This window comes from Microtus pennsylvanicus, chromosome 14 (assembly GCF_037038515.1).
Source record: "Microtus pennsylvanicus isolate mMicPen1 chromosome 14, mMicPen1.hap1, whole genome shotgun sequence".
NCBI classification, from domain to species: Eukaryota; Metazoa; Chordata; class Mammalia; order Rodentia; family Cricetidae; genus Microtus; species Microtus pennsylvanicus.
In genome coordinates this window covers 35,015,015-35,038,579 of record NC_134592.1, presented here as the reverse complement: position 1 = coordinate 35,038,579, position 23,565 = coordinate 35,015,015, and the positions used below count along the sequence as shown (strand labels likewise).

At 41.0% G+C, this 23,565-nt stretch overlaps 1 protein-coding gene across 2 annotated transcripts in view; it reads left to right on the top strand.

The window, feature by feature from the left end:
- Slc39a9 (solute carrier family 39 member 9) overlaps positions 1-23,565 on the top strand; it is a 52,364-nt gene that overhangs the window by 12,364 nt on the left and 16,435 nt on the right. For both annotated transcript variants that reach the window (XM_075948449.1, XM_075948450.1), the window contains exon 2: positions 14,776-14,884. In XM_075948449.1, the coding sequence (XP_075804564.1) occupies positions 14,776-14,884 (109 nt within the window). The remainder of the gene's footprint in view (positions 1-14,775; positions 14,885-23,565) is intronic.

The window sequence follows — 23,565 nt, the reverse complement described above, 5'->3', positions numbered from 1 at the left end:
ACATTTAAGGCATGTACCACCACTGTCCAGCTGAGAACAAACATCTAATAATGACGGGGCTTTTCAGCTTTTCAGTCTGAGGATTTCTTAGCGGTAAGAACTCTCTAGTGACGGGCTGCTTTGCCTTTCTCCTCTTCAGGTTGAACCCCACGATCTGTCTGTCTCTGGGTTTTTATTAGCCATGCTACACTTCCACATTCACCTCCTTCCGAATCACAGGAATGGTTCTGCGTCATCTGTGCTGCAGAAGTCTTGTGATGGTTGGCCTTAGCGTCCACGGGTAGTGTTTCAGAGGGGCCAGACTTTGTCCTACAGCCTCCCTGTGTTGTGGGAGACTTCTTAGCATTTAGCTTTCTTTCTCTTTCTTTGCTTAAATGTTAGTTTTAAGCTTTGTTTTGTCCTTTCACATTTTGAAGTTTTCTTTGTGTCTGATTATAGTGAGTGATTAATTCATGATTCTCTGGGTATTTTGACTTAATCACCAAATGAAAGGCTATGTGTTTGAAGAACAAGTTTGTTCAGTTTGCATTTTCTCTGTCAGTTTGTCCCTTTTGAGGTAGGTTTGACCAAGTGGCATTTCTAGGACTTTTTGTATTGTTTGGTGTCTTACTCTCTTATTTCCTTATGAGAATGCAGTGTTTTGGGCCTCTTTTGAATTTCATTTCTGAGTTCTAAGATTTTAAATTTTACCTCAGTAAATTTATCCTTATGTGGAAAGCAGCCAGTAACATGTCTTTCCTCAGAGTCTGAACCACAGATTGTTTTGTAATAATGTTCTATGGCTGATAAAACTAAGTTTAAATGAGACAAAATTAGGATATAATCAGATTCAATATTTTTATGGAGATTTTATTTCCTCTAAGATGCTATGTGGATATGCATAATTAAAATGTGCTGGCATAGTAAAAATAGCCTTTTTTCCTTCCTTCCTTCCTTCCTTCTTTCTTTCTTTCTTTCTTTCTTTCTTTCTTTCTTTCTTTCTTTCTTTCTTTTTTTAGACAGGATCCTTATTATATATGGCTGTCCTGGAACTCTGGAACTCACAGAGACCCACCTGCCTCCTGAATGCTGGGAACAAGGGCATACACCTCTACCCCAGTGTGTGCTTGTTGAACTCTTCCTGTGTACCAGGCACTGGGATACGCTGTTTTATTTAATCCCCAGGACAAAGATCCAGAGATGTTGTTCATGTAGCTTTACAAATAAGTAAACTAGGGCAGGAGAAGCCACACACTTAGGTGGGCAGAGACTTTGACTTCCCGTGTCAGAGTGTTTGTCCACTGCATGATACTGCCCTTATGAGCCCTGTAAAGACGGCATGAAAACAGGATCTGTTTAAATGGGTTCTTTTCACCAACCAGCCCAGGAGCATCTTAACACCACTAATGTCTTGTCTTCCCAGGTTCTCTCCTGCCATGGTCTTAGTTGGGGTAGAAAGACTTCAAATTCCACGGTAAATAGTTGCATATGTGCTAGGCCCAGAAGCCCAGTTGGAGTCTGAAGTAGTTGCCATTTTGATCTAAGATTAATTTCCAACTTGACATCTTCACTATTTAATCAGTCTTCAGTATTGTGGTGCAAAAAGTGATATCCTCTTACAGGGAAGAAGAAAACTTTATCGGAATAATCCTGTAGGTGACAGGCTTAACCTAGCCTTTAACTGAAAAATGTGTGTGTGTGTGTGTGTGTGTGTGTCTGTCTGTCTGTCTGTCTGTCTGTCTGTCTGTCTGTCTTAGTGCTTCTGCACCTTGTTTTTTGGATAGTGTCTCTCACAGAAACAGAGCTTGCCCTTTACAACTGGACAAGCTGGCCATTGAGGCTCTCCCCCGCCTCATCCGCCTGTCCCTGCCCCCAAGTGCTGGTGTTACAGACATGCATCATCACACCCGGATTCTTACATGGGTGCCAAGGAGCTGAACTCGGGTCTTCGTCTACCAAATTCTGAGCCATATCTCCAACCCCATAATTGAAGAATTTAGAGATGAGGCTTTTTTGAATAATGAGATTTAACATCCACTAAGTCTCGGTTTGAAATTCTAGGTAACAAAGAATAGTACTGAGTGTGGTACTTAGACTGTGGTGGGCTTTCAGAACCCTCAGCAAGGTGTGGGATGCATGTCTGTCATCCCAGGTGGGATGGATGGTCAAAGCAGATTTGAGTTCAAAGCCATTCAGGTCTACATAGTGGGAACACTCTTTAAGAAAAAAAAGTCAGAAAAGAAGGAAATGGAAAAAAAGACCAGGTGTGGTAGTTGAAGCCTTTAGTCTCACACATAGGCAGAGGCAGGTGGAGTTTATGAGTTCCAGCTTGGACTGGTCTACACAGTGAGTTACAGGCCAGTCAGGGCTACATAATAGGACCCTGACTTTAAGAAAACAAGGAAAAAGAAGAAAAAGAAAAACGAAAGCCCCTCAATTATGCTTGAATACTAGTGTTTGATTTCTAACTTTCTAAGCCAGGAAAGGTTGGCTTATTTATTGGGTTAGAAATTCTTTTGTCTCAATTATATGGGCTTTGGAGTGACAAGGTCTAGATGACGATATCAATCATGAAAGATTCTCCTTGCTGCCCTGATCCTAGGTATTTTAATCTAGCTAATCCTGGGTTCTCCATCTAGCTGTACACTCAGCCTATTTCTTATGCATTTACAGGCAAATGGAAGAAAACTAGCTAAAAGCAAAGAAACTGTTAAACAACAAACAAGTTTTGCCAGCAGGCAGTTTAGCATGCTGATTATGACTATAAACCCTAGGGCTAGACTTTATAGGTATAAGTCGTTGCTCTGCTACTTGCTGACTATGTGAGGTTAGGCACATCACCTTCTAGGCCTCTGTTTGCCCAGCTGTACAGTGGGGACAATAGAAGCACCTACCTCATAGAATGTTGGCAGGATTACCTGGGCTGACACATGTAAGGCGATTAGAGTAGAAGGTGTATGGCTTACCAGGTACTTGACAGCTGCTAGTTACAGTGATGATGAGCATTGGCGATACCGTTCCTGTCTAGAATTTGGTCATCCCAAAACCTAGTTAATCCAAAGAAGCAGCAAGTCTGTCATTAGTCAGACATCCTGAGAGCAAGCATTTTGTCTGCTCTCTATTGCATTTGGTCCTCACATGCTCCTGCTTTTTCTAGTAAACTAGTGTGCCAGTTATCAGTTGGGTGCCTTTTGTTCCAAGTTCGGCTTTCATCATCCTCTGCAAAAATGTGTGCCCTCTATTTCTTTTGCCAGTTGGCAGGATGTTAACTCCTTGTCAATAGAGGTTACTGGAGAGAAATTGTAAGAGGGAGGTATTACCCTTTAATTCTGGCATGCTTGCTCAGCAGGCTTCTAGGTAGTTTCTCTGGCACTGATCTCTGTAGCAGGCCAGCCTTGCCATACAGTGTCCAGCTCTGGCAGGGCCTGCAGCATGCCTGGAGTCTTAGCAAACCAGGTTAGGTTTCTCTGTGCCCAGCTCTTACACTGCAGCTGGCTGTTCAGCCTAGGCTCTTGGGGCACTCAGCAGTTTTCACTGGCACCCCTTGTGGGTGGTTTTATAGGATAATCTCTAGTGAGAAACCCACAAACAGCTTTTCCCAACAACCTGGAGTGCTTGTCTCCAGCAAGTTCTCCAGCATAGTAACTCAGAAGCCTCTGTTGTTCATTGGACCACAGCCATGCCCTCTTCTACATTAGTTGGACTTCAGTCTTCTTATTTTATTTATTTTTGAGGCATTCTTATCTCTGTCCTTAGGTTGCAGCCACTGCTTGTATTTGCTACTTGTACATTCTTTAGAGTTCTTCCTAACTAGCCAATTCCCATTGCTCAGTCCCCTGTTAAAGTTATTCTTTATGTTCAAATGGCTTTATGGTTTCTCTTTCCTGGTTGGACTCTGACTGATTCAGCTGGGTAATTGTTCAGAAAAATCAAGCAACACCAAGGCTGAGCAGTCACTCCAGTCTGGCATGAGATCCAACAGTAACTGGGGCAAAGCTGGAGGCTGAAACAAGCGAATCACTTGAGCCTAGAAGTTGAGGGACAGCTGAAGCAACATAGCAGGCTCCCATGTCTTAAAGAACAAAAGAAATAGATGGGAAAGTCCATTATCATAATACATGTGTGGCAACTGACCTTTAGCTTCTGCCCCAGAGTCGCCAGGGAATAGTGAGTGAGAATCGTGAACAGAAAGCCCCCGCCATTGATACAGGTGCCCATACCACCAAAGTTCTCTGTTCTCCAGAACTGATGAGCAGAAAGTCCCTGCCATTGATACAGGCTGCCCAATACTGCCAAAGCTCTCTGTTCCTCCAGAACTAGAAGTCTGGATTTTTGTATGAAATCCTCCAAATGTCTCTTTAGATTAAAGATTTATACATTATCAACTCACTTTTGAGTTGTGAGAGCCCAGGCTGGTTTTCTCAACTGTCGGCAGAGGACAGTGATTAGTAGATACACAAGACAGAGAGAACAAGAGACTGAAAAGCATTCTAGTTAATTATAAAACCTCAAAATACAGTGTTTAAAACCACTCAGTGAAGGAGAAAACCTTTTTAAAGAGTATGTTTAGGGGCTAGTGGGACAGCATGTGTTCTTTTTTTTTTTTTTTAAAGATTTATTTATTATACAGTGTTCTGGCATGGAGGACACCAGACCTCAGTACAGATGGTTGTGAGCCATCATGTGGTTGCTGGGAATTGAACTCGGGACCTCTGGAATACCAGCCTGTGCTCTTAACCTCTGAGCCATCTCTCCAGCCGACAGCATGTGTTCTTGCAGATGTTTGGTTTCCAGCACCCACGTGGTGGTTCACAACCATCCCTAATCCAGTTCTGGGGGATTATACCATCTCTTCCTCCACAGGCACCAGGCATGTACCTGGTGCACATACATAAATGCAGAGAAAGCATTCCTATGCATAAATCTTCACAATATTTTTTATTAATTCTTTAAGGATTTCATTCAATGTATTTTGATCACATTTACCCCTCCCTCCTCCAGGAGAACATCTTAATGATTACACTTGGGCACTGCACTCTCTGATGCAATCAGAGCACAGTAATTGGTAGTGGCTTACATTAAATTTACATGTAAGTTCCGTAGTGACAAGCCTGATGAGGAAGAAGTCTAAAACCCTGTTAAGTAGAGAGGAAACTGAGCTTCATTGTATAATAATTTAAATGCCTATTTATATGGTCTTTAGTTAACTTAGCAGTTTAAGCAATAAAGAAAATTATTTCTCTGTATGTCTGTGTGTGTGTGTGTGTGTGTGTGTGTGTGTGTGTGTGTGTGTGTGTGTATGTGTAGCCCACAGAGACCAAGAATGGGATTGTTGGATCCCCTGGAGCCGGAGTTACAAATATTCCTTAGCTTCTGATGTAGGTGCTGAGATCCAAACCTTCCCAGACAGAGCAGTAAGCACTCCTAACTGCTGAACTATCTCTCCAGGTCCCAGCAGTTTTTGTTGTTGAGACAAGATTTCGCTATGTTACCCTGGCTGGCCTAGAACTCACAGAGATCCATTTTCCTCTGCCCCATGGGATTAAAGATATGCTGCTTTCCCCACTTGAGACAGGATCTGATGTTAGCCCAGGGTGCTCTGGAAATTGCAAAGTAGCCAGGGATGACCTTGAAACTCAAATCCTCTACCTCCACCTTACTGGTGGGATCGCAGGTGTGTGCCACCATGCTTAGTTTTATGTGGCGCTAGAAATAAAGCCAGTGCTTCATGGATACTAGGCAAGCACTGAGCTATATTCCCAGCCCATAGTTAGCATTTAAAATTATTTATTTTTATGTGTATGGGTGTTTTGTCTGCATGCATGTCTAAGAGAGTATCTATACTCTGGAAGTGAAGTTATAGACAGTTGTGAGCTGTCTTATGGGTTCTGGGGAATTGAACCCAGGTCCTCTGAATTAAGAGCCAGTTCTCTTAACTGCTAAGCCATCTCTCCTGCTTTCAGCACTGTTTTTTTTAAAGGCCTGTTTATAGTCAATTACAGATAGTTTGTAGGAAATTTAATATAATGGTGTAGAAGGAAAAGAAAATAATGTTTAATAATGTTTTCCCACAACCTAGTAGGATCACTAATAATTTTATATCTACTTTCTTCTGTATACATTTTTAACGTGGTTGCGTAGGTGAGGTATGCATAATTTTACATTTTCCCTTTTATTTGGGAAATATTTAAATATTTTCTTGTTTTCCTTTATTGTTCAAATTTAATGCAGGTGTTTTCAAATGTCTTTACTACATTCAATCATTTTATGTAGTGAAATTCTTGTATATTCATTTGTTTTTGACATGATTAGATTCAGTTAATTTTTGAAAACTCTGGACATATTTCAGATTTAAGGAATGAAGTACAGGAGCCAGCTTTAGTGGCTTCACACACCCCTTGGAGGCAGGTGAAGGTAGATCTCTGTGAGTTGAAGACCAGCTTGGTCTACACAGTGAGTTCCAAGATAGAAGGGCTACATAATGGAGAGGCCCTGCCTTAAAAGAGAGAGAGAAGTAGAATGATGGGTGAAAGGGCATAAATGTCCCTAAGAAGGTTCTCAATCTTTTAAGAATATATTTGCCAACAAACACAAATGACATTTTGTTTTCAATTATCATTAAAAAAAACTTTAATAGAGAAAAAATATTATTTTTAGTCTGGTTATTGGGCTCTTTATATATTACTGGTATGTTTATTGCCAGTATTTCCCCAACTTCTTTGCTAGTGGGTTTCTGCTTTTGTTTTTATGGCCAACTGAAAGAATCTACATAGGATTTGTATTTATGTTAAATTCTCTTTTTGTTTTGTGTTTCAAGATAGGGTTTTTCATGTGTAGCCCTGGCTGTCTTGGAATGCTCTGAAGGCCAAGCTGACTTTGAACTCAAAGACCCCGGCTTCTGAGCACACATCACTCCCAACTGGCATATTTAGTTATTTTAAGTTTAGGAAGAAAAACAGATTAATCTTATCTTCCAAGATTGGAGGAAGTGGCATTAATAAAGTGCATGCTTATTATTGCTTCCTGGAAGACTTCCTTAATCTTTATGTTAAATGAATTAGAAAAGGGAAGTCTAGATGCCCCCAGCCACTGTTCATTTCAGCTGCTCCAGACATTTCCCCAGTGTGAGAAGCTTTGTGTTTGTGCAGCACAGGATGTGGAAGATAAACACTAACGGTGACTCTGTGCAGTGTGCTGACATCCTGCTGCTTTGCAGTGATAGCAGCAGCCTCTTACAGAGGAGGACACGGAAGCAGGGAAGATTCATGCAGCTGCCTCTTAGAGCCCAGGAGCTTTGGGGTGCCTTGTATCAGACAGAAGAACTTGAACAAAATTCAGATCTGAGTTACTAATACTTAATGACAGGTCATGGAGTGGCTAAAATAATCCTAAGCAAGAGCTCCTTGAATCGGCCTTGTTTGCAAGAGTGTGGAAAAAAGCTTTGTTGTTTTGAACAAGAATTATTCCATATCTTCTTATCTCTTCAGTGCTTGGATGGAGTCTGTCTTGCTCTAACAGACTGACCTCTGTTTTTTGGACTCTGTTGATGCTTTGAGTGCTAAAGTGGGCTGGAACACAAGGATAGAAACAGGAATTTTCAGTTTTCAAAAGCTTCTAAAAGTGTTGGTTTATATTTGGTTGAACAGAATAATTTGTTGACTATTTTATGAGCTGGAAAAGAAAAACTATTTAATTTTCTCGCTGTCTGCCAAGGAAATTAAACAGACTTCAAAGCTTTGCACTGATAGTTAATGGCAATGATGCAAGCTGTTGTTTTAATTAATACAGCTGGCTGATTCTTCAGCCCAATCAGCTACAACTGTGAAGTTTTGGAATGAGGTAACAAAACCTCACTGCGTAGTTTGTGCCTCTCTCGAGAAAACAGTTCATTACTCTGACAGAAATGATTGCTTGGGGAGCTCTCCTCCCATCTTGAATATGCCTGGAATTTGTAGTTCTTCATTTAAATATACTCATAGTGGTTTGCCACAAGGCAGGGAAGAGGAGTTGCCAGCACTTTGTTAACTTTGATAAACACTAAATTTGAGATTAAATCCCTGGTTGTAAAGTTATATGAGAGAATACAGCCATACAGACACCATAGAGCCATTATTTCCAGAGTTGAAATAAATCAAATCGAGTCTAAAATGATTGTGGTGGTATGCTGACTAGTTTTATGTCAGTTTGACACAAGCTAGAGTCTTCAGGGAAGAGCAAGCGTCAATTGAGAAAATCTTGGAAAGATTGGGCTGTAGGCAAGCCTTTAGGGCATTTTCTTAATTGGGAAGACCCAGCCCTTTGTTGGCTGTGCCATTTCTGGACAGGTGGCCCTGGGTTCTTTAAGAAAGCAGGCTGAGTAAGCCAATAAGCACTGTGAAGCACTCCTTCACAGCCTCTGCATCAGCTCCTGCTTCTAGGTTCCTGTCTTGTTTTGAGTTCCTCTGTCCTGACTTCCTTTGAGGTAAAGCAGTGCTGTGGAAGTGTTCGTCAAATAGACCGTTTCCTCCCTAGGTTGCTTTAGTCATGGTGTTTCTTCACAGTAATAGTAACCCAAACTAAGACTGGTAGTTAAGAATTTTTTTCTAATAAAAATTGGCACTGCAGCTCACGGCAGTGGTGCTTATGTCATTTAACTAGTCCTTTTCATCGGAGTGTTGGTCACCACCAAGCTGTAAATTTACTGTAGGATAATCTTTTCTTTCTAATACTGAAAATTGAAACAATAAATGAACAAGGTTTTCTGCTCCTTGGGAAAAAGTCCAGTTATGATCAAAGATATTTGCATTAATGAGACAAATGGTGTGTTGCTTCATGCTTACTGAGACAGAATCCTGTTATGGTCCTTTAAATATTTGTATAACCTTTGACAAAGACAACTTATAGAAGGAAGAGTTTATTTGGGTTTATAGTTCCAGAGGCTGAGTTTATCACCATGGCAGAGAGGCATGGCAGCAGGAAGACATGGGGAACAGCAAGCTGAAAGAACAAACTTGGAACAACACATGACTTTTGAAGCCTCAAAGCCTACCCCCAGTGACATACTTCCCCCAGCAAGAATGCACCTCCTGAATCTGTCTAAACAGTGCACTAACTGGGGACAAAGTATTAAAACATTTAAGTCTTATTTTGATTTTTGAGACAGGGTTTCTCTGCATAGCCCAAGCTGACGTCAAACTCGGAGATCTGCCTGCCTCTGCTTCCCGAGTGCTGGGATTAAAGGTGTGCACAACCAAGCCCAGCTCTAAGAATTCTTGACATGGCTTCATGGGTAAGGAATATGTCAGGACTGTTTCCAGTACAGCTGTCGAAAGGGGCTCCATTGCATTCCTGAGGTAAAGCCAGTGAAGTGGCAGTGCCCAATTCTCCAGAATTTCTCTACAAAAAAGTAGGTGACGTTTCCTGTCAGAATAAATAACCCTTTATAGTAAAAAACCAAAGCAGCCAGGCATAGTGGTGCATACCTTTAATCCCAGCACTCAGGAGGCAGAGGCTGTGAGTTTCCAACTAGCCTGGTCTACATAGTGAATTTTGGGATAGCCAGAGCCACATAGTGAGGCCCTGTCTTGTCAGGGGTGGCATAGGGATGACACTGAAATTTTGTGAAGCACTGGCTGTTTCCTGTTCTCTTTATTTATTTATTTTTTTTTAAAAAATATTTATTTATTATGTATACAATGTTCTGTCTGTGTGTATGCCTGCAGGCCAGAAGAGGGCACCAGATCTCATTACAGATGGTTGTGAGCCACCATGTGGTTGCTGGGAATTGAACTCAGGACCTTTGGAAGAGCAGGCAATGGTCTTAACCTCTGAACCATCTCTCCAGCCCTCTCTTTATTTATTTTAACCCTTCACAAAAGAGGCATAACTCTTGTTTCCCCATGACACAGGATGTTCCTGGTTGATAGGCTGTGTGACTACTGTTCTTCTGAGATGAGTTGCACAGGATGTTCCTGGTTGATAGGCTGTGTGACTACTGTTCTTCTGAGATGGTTGCACAGGATGGACTGTAGCATGTGCTGACTGTACATGATCATGGAATGTTTGGACAGCGTGGCTCTCCACCCTGTGCCTTAACCATACAGCATGGGTCTCAGATAAATCAGTTCTCATCCTTGTTCTTTGATTTTCAATCTATATATCAAAGGAGGATGCTTTCTTACATTTTTGTCCAGTCTTATACTCAGACATTTTTTGATAATTGATATCTGCCTTCTAAATCAAAAGCCTCCTGCCCAGCCCCCACAGTGTGCAGTATGGATTACAAGTATACACTACCATGTCTGACTTCTGTGAACCTCCTCTCTTCTTCCTCCCTTTTGTTTTTTGTTTTGTTTTGTTTTTGTTTTTTTCAAGGCAAAGTTTCTCCATGTAGCTTTGGTGCCTGTCCTGGAATTAGCTCTTGTAGACCAGGCTGGCCTCGACCTCACAGAGATCCACCTGCCTCTGCCTCCTGAGTGCTGGGATTAAAGGAGTGCACCGCCATCTCCCGGCTTTTTATTTTTTCAGGGGTGAGAATTTCATATATGAGTTATACTATGCTGACTCCTCCCTCAAACTCCTATGTCCCATGTGAACATTCTTTTGTAAATATTTAAAAATTATTCTATATGTATGGGTGTTTTGCCTGTACATATGTATGTCTGTGATCACATGTGTGCTTGCTATGTACAGAGGCTGGAAGAGGGCATCAAACCCTCTTGGAGTTACAGATCATTGTTGACATACCATATAGGTGCTGGGAATCAAACCTGGGTCCTCCAGAAGAAGAAGTGCTCTTAATCAGTGAGCCATCTCTCCAGTCCATGATCATTCTTGTACAAGTTTTTTTTATTTCTCTTTGGTAACTCCCAAAAAAGGGAATGCTGACCATGCCTGTTAGAGACTGCCTTCATTCCATGCTCCCAGCAGTAGACGAAGGTTTCAGTTTATATCCTTGTCATTTTTAGTGCTGTGACTGTTTTTGTTTGTTTTCTAATTTTTGATATTTTAAAATAGGTATGAAAAGTCTTGCATGAGTTTTATTTGCATCTTCCTGGTAATTAACTGTTGAGTAGTCTATGGACTTACTGGTTGTTCATATCCTCTGTGAAGCTTTTTACCAGGGTGTTTGTGTCTGGGTATTGAGTTGTGAGGTTCATTGTCTTTCAAATACAAGTCTTCTCTCAGTGACTTAGGTGGGTTCCCTGGAAAATCCACTTTGAGATGTGTGTGCAGAACTTTATTGGGGGAGTGCCCTGTGATAACATCTATGAGAGAACAACAGGATAAAGCAGATGGAGAAGGTGAAGTGTCACTTGGTTGCTGTAGGAACAGGGACAGATGCCTGGCCTGAAACAGACTAAATGAGTAGTGTTTTCCCAGCATTCCCTGAATCATTCTTGCACTGTGTAACTTATCTGTTCTCTCTCTCTCTCTCTCTCTCTCTCTCTCTCTCTCTGTGTGTGTGTGTGTGCACATGCATGTGCTTCTGAGGAGGCCAGAGGAGGATGTTGGGGTCACCTGGAGCCTTCAGTTCTAGGAGGTGATTGTGAGCTGCCTATTGTGGGTGCTGTAATCGTAGATTGGGTCCTCTGCAAGCATGGCTTTGCCTCAAAAAATAAGGTGGAGGAGAAGATACTTGATGTTGGTCTCTGTTATGCATATACACATACACATGTGCACACAAACACAAAGAAAACGGAACAAAACCCACAGAACCATGTTAGTATTCATACCTAAGTTTACTTTTTCATGTGTTTTTTATAAGTTATATATAATTATATACTGTATATTGTTTATACCTTATGAAACAAAAGTTGTTATATTTAATGTATGCTTTTTTTTGTATATTATGGTGGTTAATCTCAGTTTTCAACTGATAAGATTGAGAATCTCCTGGGAGATGGGCCTCTGGGAGGTTGTCTTGGTTAGGTTAATTGAACTAGGGAGACCTGCCTACTGTAGGGCACCATTCCACGTGGCATAAAAAGAGAAAGTGAGGCGATCTCTCCCTCCTGGTGTGGGTGTGATGTGAGTGGGCTACATCAAGCTCCTGTTGTCTTAACTGCCCTGTCATGTCAGACCGTGCCTTCACCTTGGGACCAAGATAAACTTCTCCTTGCTTAGGTTGCTTTGGTCCAGGATTTCATTGCAGCAGTTGGAGAAGTAACTATAAATACTTTTTAATAAATCCATCTACAAGTACTTTTCTCACAGATATGAGCTTATCAGTATATATTATCATACTTTCCTCCTACCAGTACGTCATGACTTCCCGAACCCATGACTAGACACTGATCTCCCAGAGCTTTTGTAGCTTAGGTGCTGTTCTTTCCTTTCTTGGACACTTAGTTTAAATTAAGTTAGGACTCTTCATAAGTGCGTGTTTATTTTTGCTTTTCTCTTTCTTTGGGTGAATTTCTGGAAGTGAAGTTTGTGAATCAGCTTTGGTAGGAAGGTAGGTATGAGGGGGAGCAGGGAGTGGGGAGAGCCTGAGCAAAAGGCACTCTTTAATTTTATTCTGAGTGTGTGTGTATGTGTGAATGAAAGAATGTTGTGTGTGTATGGTATATGTACGTGTGTGAAGGTGGCTTGTGAAGGAAGACACCAGGTACCTTGCTCTGTCACTCTGCCTTATTCCTTTGAGACTGGATCTCTTACTGAACCTGGAGTTAGGCTGGCTATCAGCAAACCCAGTGGTCCTTCTCTGCCTCCCCACAGCATTGGGGTTACATACAGGCAGGCACATAGCCTTGCCCAAGTTTTTACAAAGTTTCTGGGATTCGAATACTTGTATGGCAAGTTCTCTTACCCACTAAGTCATCTCTCTAGCTCAAGAATTTACATCGTTGAGACTTTAAACCTAAAGTGTCATATTGTGGCCCAAATAAGCTATAGCAGTTTATATTCCTGTCACGTTTAAGGAAATACACCCATTGTTCCTGTTCATGAATAGTAAATGTTTCCCTACATCATTGCCAACTTTCTGTTTTTGCTTCAAGGGTTGTAGTCTCACTGGCTGATACTTGCAATCCCAGCAGTTGGGAGACTGAGGTAGGATTGTCATAGGTTCAAAGCCTGCTCAGGCTGGTAGTCCCTGGCCAGGGCAGTGTGAGATCTTACTATTTCCTGAGAAAGTTAGTGGTTGATGGGGGAGGAAGAAGGATTCTCTTTTTTTTTTTAATTTTTTTTATTTTGTATTTTGTGTGTGTGTGTGTTTTGCTTGCATGTTATGTCTGTACCACATGTGTGCAGTACCCACAGAAACCAAAAGAGGAGTTAAGCTGGAGTTATAGACAGTTTTGAGCTGCCATGTGGGTATTGGGAATTGAACCCCGGGTCCTCTGGAAGAGCAGTCAGTGCTCTTAATTGCTGAGCCATCTCTCCAGCCTGAGACATTTTCTTCAGTGGTGTAGCCATTGTGAGGTGCTCATGCTTCTGTAAACAAACCCTTACCCATCTCCTGTATGATACCCTAATGAAACTCATGATCTTTTAAAGAAAAAAAGACTCAAAAGTGGCAGGGCGGCTAGTGGGGGAAGAGGAGAAGGACTAGTGGAAGTGAAATAGGGAAGGACATATGCTCAGAATACATAACTGCCATGGACTGGAGCAGCGACTCCGTGGTTCAGTGCCATAATGAGACCTATTACTTTGTATGCATGTTTTTAACTAATAAAATGAGCTGTTTATTAAAAACAAACAAATGGACTGGGGATGTGCCTAAGTGCTACCTAGAATGCATGAAGCCCCAACACTGCATAAAACCAGATGCACTTGTGGATCTCACACCCATGGTCTCAGCACTTAGGAACGAGAGGCAGGAGGAGCATAAATTCAACGTCATGTTGTTTTTATATAAATCTCAGCCATTCAGTTTTACCAATAAAGTCTTGGGAGCCAGATGCTGGGGTGGAAACCTGATAGCTCAGAGAGACAGAGAAAGCACGTGGCTGACTTTCCTCCTCTGCTGACATCCCAGAAAGAGCTTTCTCCTATGTCTCCTACGCTGGCCCAAACAAAACTCCTCAAACTGAATGTCCTCTCCTTCTCCTTCCAGTGCATCTCTCTATCTGGCCTCCTGACTCCCTCATACTCTCTGGTTTTTTCCTGTCAACTGGTTGCGTGCTCCGCCTCCTAACCTATGCTTGACTCTATTTAATCCTATTTACAATATTCTGCCAGAAAGCTCTGAGATTAAAGGTGTGTACTAGGGCTGAGCCACACCACAGAGAGAAATGTTTTTTTTTCTAGTAAATAACACAATTTTGGGGTTCATAGTATGATCAGATATCCAACAATAAGGCCATCCTTAACTACATTATCAAGTTTGAGGCTGGCCTGGGCTATACAAAACTCTGCCTCTCTATAAACAAAGAAGTCATAATCTTGTTGTGTTGCCCAAGTTGTCTCAAACTTCTGGGCTCAAGAAGTCTTCCTCCCTCACCCTTCTCAGAAGCCAGTGTGCCCAGCTTCTCATCTTTAACTGTATTATTTATGAAGCCAATCATTCTTCATGCTTACTGGCCATTCCCATTCATCAATCAGTCTTTCTAACATAGCAGTTCTCAACCTGTGGGTTGTGACCCCTTGGGGGCAGGTTGAATGACCTTTCACAGGGGTTGCCTAAGACCTTTGGAAAATACAGATATTTCCATTACAATTCCTAATAGTAGCAAAATTTATAGTTACAAAATAGCAACGAAGATAATTTCATGGTTGGGGGTCACCACAACAGGAGGAACTGTATTAAAGTGTCAAGTATTAGGAAGGTTGAGAAGCACTGTGTTCTAATACTGTCTTCTGTTGTTTTTCCAGGAGCGACTGAAGCTGGTGACTGTTTTGGGTGCTGGTCTTCTCTGTGGAACTGCACTGGCGGTTATCGTGCCTGAAGGGGTGCATGCACTTTATGAAGAGGTTCTGGAGGGTAAGAGAGAAAGCCTTACATGAGAAGTGTTCGTAGAGGAGTGAGTGAAATTTCTTCTGGATACAGTTCATGTTTGTTTTAAAAAGGGTATTACAGAGATAACATTAGACACCTTAGATATTGAATGCATCCTTAGCAGTTGAATGCCACAATTCATTAACTACTTAATATTCATTTGCAATAATGAGTGATTTCAATCTTTTAAAGTCTAACAGTTCTCTCTCTCTCTCTCTCTCTCTCTCTCTCTCTCTCTCTCTCTCTCTCTCTCTCTCTCTCTGTGATGCATGTACATGTATGTATTTGTGTCCGTGGAGTATGGAAGCCAGAGGTTGATGTCAGATCTCTTCCTCTCTCCCTCAGTACCTTATTGTTGTTATGTTTATTTATTATTTTGTATGGGGTGGGTACACATGTACTATGGTGCATGTGTGGAGGTCAAAGGGCAGTTTGTGGGAATCGGTTCTCTCCTTCTGCCATGTGGGTCCATGGGATCAAGTAAGCTTGCTTACAATTGTCTTTACCTACTCAGCTATCTCGTCATGCTCAACCTTGTTTTTTGAGATGAGGTCTCTGACTCAACCTGGAGCTCACCAATTTGGCTAGACTGTATGACCAAAGGGCTGTACAGATCCTTCTGCCTCTGCCTCAGCAGTGCTAGAAAAACAGGCACACACCACCATGCCTGGCTGGTGCTGGAGATTTTAACTCAGAAGAGTTGAAATATATATTCCCTTATTGCCCATATTCTGGGAGAAGTTACTGAACTGCTATTTTTCTTTTAAGTGTTTTGTAGAGTTATTGATGGGTTTAGCATCTGGGCCTGGTGTCTTTATTTTGGAAGGTGTTTATATTAATAACTGTTTCACTACTGTGACCAAATTCCTGAGAAGAAGCAACTTGAAAGGAAGAGAGATACTTTGGCTCATGGTTTAAAGGGATCGTGTCTTTCATGGCAGGAAAAGTCTGGCTGCAAGAGTAACTCAAAGCTATGGTGACAGGAGTGTAGAGTGGCTGGTACATTGCATTGGCCGTTAGGAAGTAGAGAGAGACAGACTGACTGACTGACTGACTGACCAACTGACTCAGGGAGAGGTGTGTATATATAACCCATAAGGCTTGTACCAGCAAGTCATTTCTTCCAGTAAGGATCCACCTCTTAAAAGTCTCATACCCTCCTAAAATAGCACCAGGGCTAAGAACTAACTCTTCAAACATACAAGTCTTTGGGAAACAACCTGTTAACTTCCAACCGTCACGTCTTGACCCTGGCCCTCATAGGTTCATAATATAAAATATGTTCAATACGAATACGACTTTGAAAGTCCCCATACTCTTGTGTAGGGATAAGTCCCGCCCCTTAGGGGGCGTGTTCGCCTCGGGCTAATGTTTGCCTATAAATTTGGCGAACGTGCTCCCAGCCTTCTCTTCTGCTTTCCTGGTCTCCGTGGGAATGGTGGTTCTGTAAGTTTATTTCGCCATTAAAGCTGTATATATATTTTTACAATCTGTCTGCATTCGTTTATGCTGTTACATTTTGGCATCCAATGTCGGGCTGTTTTGCCCCCGACCCAAGCGGGTAGCCCGCTAGCTAACACAGCACCCTCCCGGGTGCTGTCTTTTAGTTCGTGACGCCGGCCCCAGTGCCGAGTCCGAGATACACTCGGCCACACAGGCCCATTCTTCCTGCCTTGGCTAAGTTTGCAGCGGAACCCCACTGCCTGAATTAGCAGAAGCTCAAGTACCTGCGGTTTTGCAACAAAAGCTGCCACAGCGGCAGATTTGGTCTGATACAAAGTGACTTGGCCGGGCAGTGGTGGCGCACGCCTTTGATACCAGCATTTGGGGGGCAGAGGCAGGCGGATCTCTGTGAGTTCAAGGCCGGCCAGGCAGTGGTGGCGCATGCCTTTAATCCCAGCACTTGAGAAGCAGAGGCAGGTGGATTTCTGTGAGTGGGAGGCCGGCCAGGCAGTGGTAGCGCACGCCTTTAATCCCAGCACTTGGGAGTCAGAGACAGGCGGATCTTTGTGAGTTCGATGCCAGCCTGGTCTACAAGAGCTAGTTAGTTCTAGGACAGGCTCCAAAAACACAGAGACCACCACTGGCAGGAACCGATCATTGCAGGTAAAAAATTTTTCTTTTATAAATAAAATGTCTGAACACTGTTACTGTTCAAGAATTTAACAGTTTTTTTAATTGTACCATGTGGGAGCTTTTACAAGAGGTGTCTATCACCCCACATCTATGGATCCTTCTGGGATTCGTAGTTTTCATTGGCACTAAATGGTTTGATAATAGAAATATGATAAAGTCTTTACGAGACGAATCCAGGATTCTTAAGGCAGAGATTGAACCCTTAAAAACAATTGAGAATGACAACAATCTTCTCAAGAATCAGTTTGACGTTCTCCAGGCTGATGTTAAGGAGAAATTCATTACTATGGAAGAGGGAACAGCTGATTTGGATCGTAAGCTTCAGTCCCTTTCTGTAGGAACTGAAACATTAGTGCTGATATTAAGGAGAAATTCATTACTATGGAAGAGGCAACAGATGATTTGGATCGTAAGTTTCAGTCCCTTTCTGTAGGAAATGAAACATTAACTGAGAGAATCAAAACTGCTGAACGTGACAATCAGATTTTGTCTAAAGCTTATGACAGATTGACGGAAAGATTGTCAATACAAGAAGGCACGGTTTATGCCATAAAAATTATGTCCAAAGATGAGATGTTATCTCTAACGGACAAACTTCATACTTTAGAATCCTCAATGAAGGCTTTGGAACATAATTCAGGACAGGAGATTCAGACATTGCAGAAGGCAATGGTGAATAGAATTGAAAAGATTGAGGAATTTCTAAATTCTGATGAAAAAGAGCAAAGGGTAGAAAGGCAAATTTTAACTACATCTGTGGGTAAATCTTTCCGGGACAATTTCCACAAAGCTCTACCTACAGCTCTACCTGCCTTTCCAGTAATAACAACAGAGAAGGTGATTGGTTCCAGAAACCCTAGGGTCATCAAGGAGGATACACGGGAGCCTGTCTGTATGAATGATCTCAAGGAAATAAAACAGGCTGTCATGACTTTTGGGATGCAAGCCTCTTTTGTTAAAGAGATGCTAAGATCTTGGGCCACGACAAGCAGAGCAACCCCCTCGGACTGGCTCCAGCTGAGCCCTGCGGTACTTGAGAGTAGACCGCAATTAAAATAGAAATGCTTATTCAGGCAAGAGGCTAGACTCTTAGAACAGCAGGAAAAAGCAAAGGGAATTGACATTTCCCTAGATAAAATTCTAGGTGAAGGGCTCTTTTCTGACCCTCAGGAACAAGCTAATTTGGATGAAAACACACTCTCCATGTGTACTACAGCAGCCTTAAGGGCTTGGGACAGGGTACAAGACCCAGGACAGAGAATGGAATCATTTGTCAGAGTTAAACAGGGTCAGAGAGAACCCTTTAGTGACTTTTTACAAAGATTAACTAAGGCTGTACAAATAGGAATATCTGACCCAGAAGAAAGACGTATAATGATTGAGTCTTTGGCTTATGAAAATGCAAATGTGGAATGCAAAAGAATTTTGGGTCCTTTAAAGTTCAGATCAGCACCCTTGGAAGAATGGATCTTGCATACACTCAATGTTGATACATTTGATTATGGCACTGAAGCATGGGTAGAAGAAGCAATTTCCAATGGTAAAAGGAGAAACCAGAATACCAAATGTTTTAATTGTGGCAAAATGGGTCATATGAAAAGGAATTGTAGACAACAGATTTTCAGAAATAATAATAATAATAATGCATCTTTCAAAAATAATAATAATGCATCTTCTAGAAATAACAGAAATAGGAGGACTCAGCCTTCAGGTTTATGTAGAAGATGTGGAAAAGGCAGACATTGGATGAATGAATGCAGGTCTACAAGAGATGGACAAGGCAACCTGATACAGATGGAAAACGTGAGAGGGGGGCCTCACAGGTCCCCATGGCAAACATGGTTCAGTCATTTCCAGTTTCTGCAGAGAACGTGCCTCGTCAGAACAATTAGGAAGCCCCATGTCTACTGTTACAAGCAATAATGATCAGAAAGATAAGTTACGTGTGTTTTGGCAAACTTCTATAAATGATCAAAGACCTAAACTGAGAGTGTGTGTAAATGGCATTTTTATTACTGGCCTGCTGGACACAGGTGCTGATATAAGTATCATTACCCCAGAATCTTGGCATCCGTATTGGCCTCTTCAGAATGTAAATGTTCAGCTCCTGGGAATTGGAACCCTATCTCGAGTAAGGCAGAGCACGAGATGAGTTGAATGTATAGGGCCAGAGGGACAAATAAGAAAATTAAGGCCATATGTAGCCAATATCACAATGAATTTATGGGGTCGTGACCTATTACAACAATGGAATACTGAAATTAACATTCCTGCTACTTCTAGAGCCTATATTTCTGAGAATAATATTAAAAGATATTACAAACGGAGAAAACCGGCCATTCAGGCTGTACAAGAACAAGCAATTGATGTCCCTTCAGAGATACCAACAGCCTTGCCTCTAAAATGGTTGACTGAGAAACCAATATGGACAAAGCAATGGCCTTTAGCTGAGGAAAAGTTACAGGCTTTAGAACAGCTGGTACAAGAACAATTAGATGCTGGACATATAGAAGAATCTACCAGCCCTTGGAATTCTCCTGTATTTGTGGTTAAGAAAAAATCAGGTAAATGGAGAATGGTGACAGATCTCAGGGCCATCAACAAGGTTATTCAACCTATGGGCCCTCTGCAATCTGGAATTCCTTTGCCCTTTTTATTACCAAAAGGATGGCCTCTCATAGTTATTGATTTAAAGGATTGTTTTTTCACTATACCTTTGCAAAAAGAAGGTAGAGAAAAATTTGCCTTCACAGTGCCTACTTATAACAATTCTCAACCTTCGAGGAGGTACCACTGGACCATCCTCCCCCAGGGTATGTTAAATAGCCCCTCCCTGTGCCAATATTTTGTGAACCAACCATTGCAAATAATACGCAAGAAATTCCCCAAATCTATAGTATACCATTACATGGACGACATTTTGTTATCCGATTCAAACATGGATACCTTGAACAGACTGTTTGAAGAAATAAAGATACTTTTACCTAAATGGGGATTTCAAATCGCTCCTGAAAAGATTCAGAAGGGAGATTCTGTTAATTATTTAGGTTATAAAATACGTTTGCAAAAAATTAAGACACAAAAAGCACAAATTAGGAGAGATCGCCTATGGACTCTTAATGACTTTCAAAGACTGTTAGGAGACATTTCCAGTCTACGACCAGCTATTGGAATAACACCTGATCTAATAATTCATTTGAACAAAACCTTGGATGGTGATAAAGATTTAAACAGTCCCAGAGAATTAACCGCTGAAGCAGAAAAGGAACTGACAATGATTGAGGAAAAATTACAACAGTCACATGTAGACAGGGTGAATCCAGAGCTCGATTGTATTCTCGTCATACTACCATCAAAAATTTCTCCTACAGGAATTTTAATGCAGAGAGATGATATTATTTTGGAATGGATCTTTTTACCACATAAACCAAGTAAGAAACTGAAAACTTATGTGGAAAAAGTCTCTGAGTTAATTATAAAAGGCAAGCTGAGACTTCGTCAACTAGCAGGCATAGACCCAGCAGAAATTATAGTGCCTTTCACTGCTGATGAACTAAAGAAATTATGGGAAGACAACGAACCATGGCAAAGAGCTTGTGCTAATTTTTTGGGAGACATTAATAACAACTATCCAAAAAGCAAGAGGCTTAACTTCATAAAGAGAACTTCTTGGATTCTTCCTCGAATCGTCCGTGATGCTCCAATAACTGGAGCCCGTACATTCTATACTGATGCCAATAAATCAGGGAAGGCAGGTTACAAATCAGAAGACTTGGGTAAGGTGGAACAAAGTCCATATAATTCTGTCCAGAAGGCGGAATTATATGCCATTCTTATGGTGCTAAGGGATTTTAAAGAACCTATTAATATAGTCACTGATTCACAATACGCAGAAAGAGTTATTTTACATATTGAAACTGCTGAATTTATACCTGATGATACAGAACTAACCTCATTGTTTCTCCAGGTTCAAGATTTGATCAGGAACAGGCTTTGCCCTATGTACATAACACACATCCGATCCCATACGGGTCTGCCAGGTCCTCTAGCACAAGGTAATGCAGAAATTGATCAATTATTGATTGGTAGTGTGCTACAAGCCTCTGAATTTCATAAAAAACATCATGTTAATAGCAAAGGTTTGAAGAAAGAGTTTTCAATTACATGGCAACAAGCTAAGGAGATTGTAAAGAAATGCCCTACTTGCTCTTTATATAACCAAATGCCATTGCCTGCAGGGGCTAATCCAAAGGGCACCCAAAGGAATGAAATCTGGCAGATGGGTGTGTTCCACTTTGCAGAATTTGGCAAATTAAAATATGTTCATCACACCATTGACACTTATTCAGGCTTTCAGTGGGCAACTGCTTTAAGTTCAGAAAAAGCTGATTCAGTAATCACTCATTTATTAGAAGTCATGGCTATCATGGGTATACCTACACAAATAAAGACGGATAATGGTCCTGCTTATGTTTCTAGGAAAATGAAACAGTTTTTTGATCATTACAATATCAAGCATGTTACAGGTATACCATACAATCCTACAGGTCAAGCAGTCATAGAAAGATCAAATCGAACTATAAAGGATATGTTGAACAAACAGAAAGGGGTGGAAAACACCCCCAGAAATAGGTTACATAATGCTTTGTTAACCTTGAATTTTCTCAACGCTAATGAGAAGGGAACAACGGCTGCAGAAAGACATTGGATAATGGAAAAGTCTACTGAACTAAATCAACCAGTTTATTTCAAGGATGTGCTGACCTCACAATGGAAGCCAGGAGATGTGCTACGTTGGGGAAGGGGTTTTGCTCTTATCCCCACAGGTGAGGAAAACTTGTGGATACCATCAAAATTAATAAAGGTTCGGTTTGAAGAAGAGAAGCCACTTGGAAAAGATAAATAACAATTCTTTCATAAGGATGGCGAGCATACTGATGGTAAGAAATACAGATAGGTTGGAGGCAGGGTTCTTTTCTTATCTCCACAGGAAAATACTCATCTTCAAAGAAATTAAGGGACCCTGAATATTTAATTACTGATGGATGGACACATTTTGTAAGTATTAATTTATATATATATATGTCTTATTAAACATTTCTTTATAAATATGTAGAGCTGGTTTTGAAGTTGGACTCTGGCCAGTCCCTCTCCAATTCCAAGCCTGTTAGTAAGAGAAAAACCCAGAGTTTCTGGAGTTTCTGTCTCATGTCAAGAGCCATGATATGGGACAGAAAGAAATATGAGTTTAGAAAACATCTTTGCTTTTCTTCATATCTATCATACTTTTCATTGAATATATCTATCATGCCTTTCATTGAATATATATATGTATGTCTATATATGTCTATATGATTAATGTTTAAGTTTTTCACAATGAACAATGAGTTTTTCCTGAAGTGACATTTGAAGTTTCCAGGAAGAAGATGGGGCCCCACAACAACAACTCTACCTGGTTGATATGACGTCATGATACTGATAGCGCTACTACAAGACCTGTTTTGGATACCAGCTGCACAAGACGATCCCAACTTGGTTAGCTGAAATGGTGCACATCTTGTACAACATTCTGGCCAGACCTCCACAAAATACTCAGAGACTATTTGCAATTTTAAAAGACATTGATCTTGAAATTTAACCATCATTTTACTTTCACAGGATCCCCCAGAAAGAACGTCGCCCCCATGACAGCTGGAAGTAATTCTAGAGGACGACGTCCCCTCTCCCAGTAAAGTTTACCCCTGAGTTTAGGGACATCATTTAGGGGTTGGGAGGTTGGGGGAGGAATTTTATAAGCTCAGGGATCATTTAAAAAAAAAAAAGAGGGAATGATGGGATAATAGATTTATAATTGTGAGTTACTGCTTTTAGACAAATATATTGGTATCGATTCTTGTATATTGATACAAAGTTAAATTATATTGACTATTGTATGCATGCATGTTTCTATCTCTGTTTAAAACATTTTTTATGTATTGACATATATTGTATTGATAAATATATATTGTATATATTTACCATATTGCAGTGTACATTTCTACCTCTGATTAAGATACTTATATAATGTTTGTGTATTGATATATATTTACCATATTGCAATGTATATTTGTACAGTGTTTATATTTGGAGGTCATTATCCTCATTTGTTACACAGTTGTTTATTGTCTTAGTCTTTTAAGTTAGATAGATATTGAGAATTATATAGATAAATAGTCATCTAAGTTTGTCATTTATAATTAGACTAATCAGGTTCTCTAGATATATAGAGATTATACTCAGTATAGATAGATAATCTTCAATCTATTCAAAGAGCTGTAGAAAATGGCCTTTAATCTAACTCAGAGTTTCATGATAGTGAGACACAATTGCTCCTGGCAACACCGCTCTATTCCCGAGAGAATGTTGAGCACCAAAGACACTCCACCTGGAGCCTTTCTATTTGGCAGAACTGGCCTTTGGGCAAAGAAATGCCCATACCTCAACCACTGACAGAGATACAGAGCGTGCATCAATGGATAAAACAGGACTGT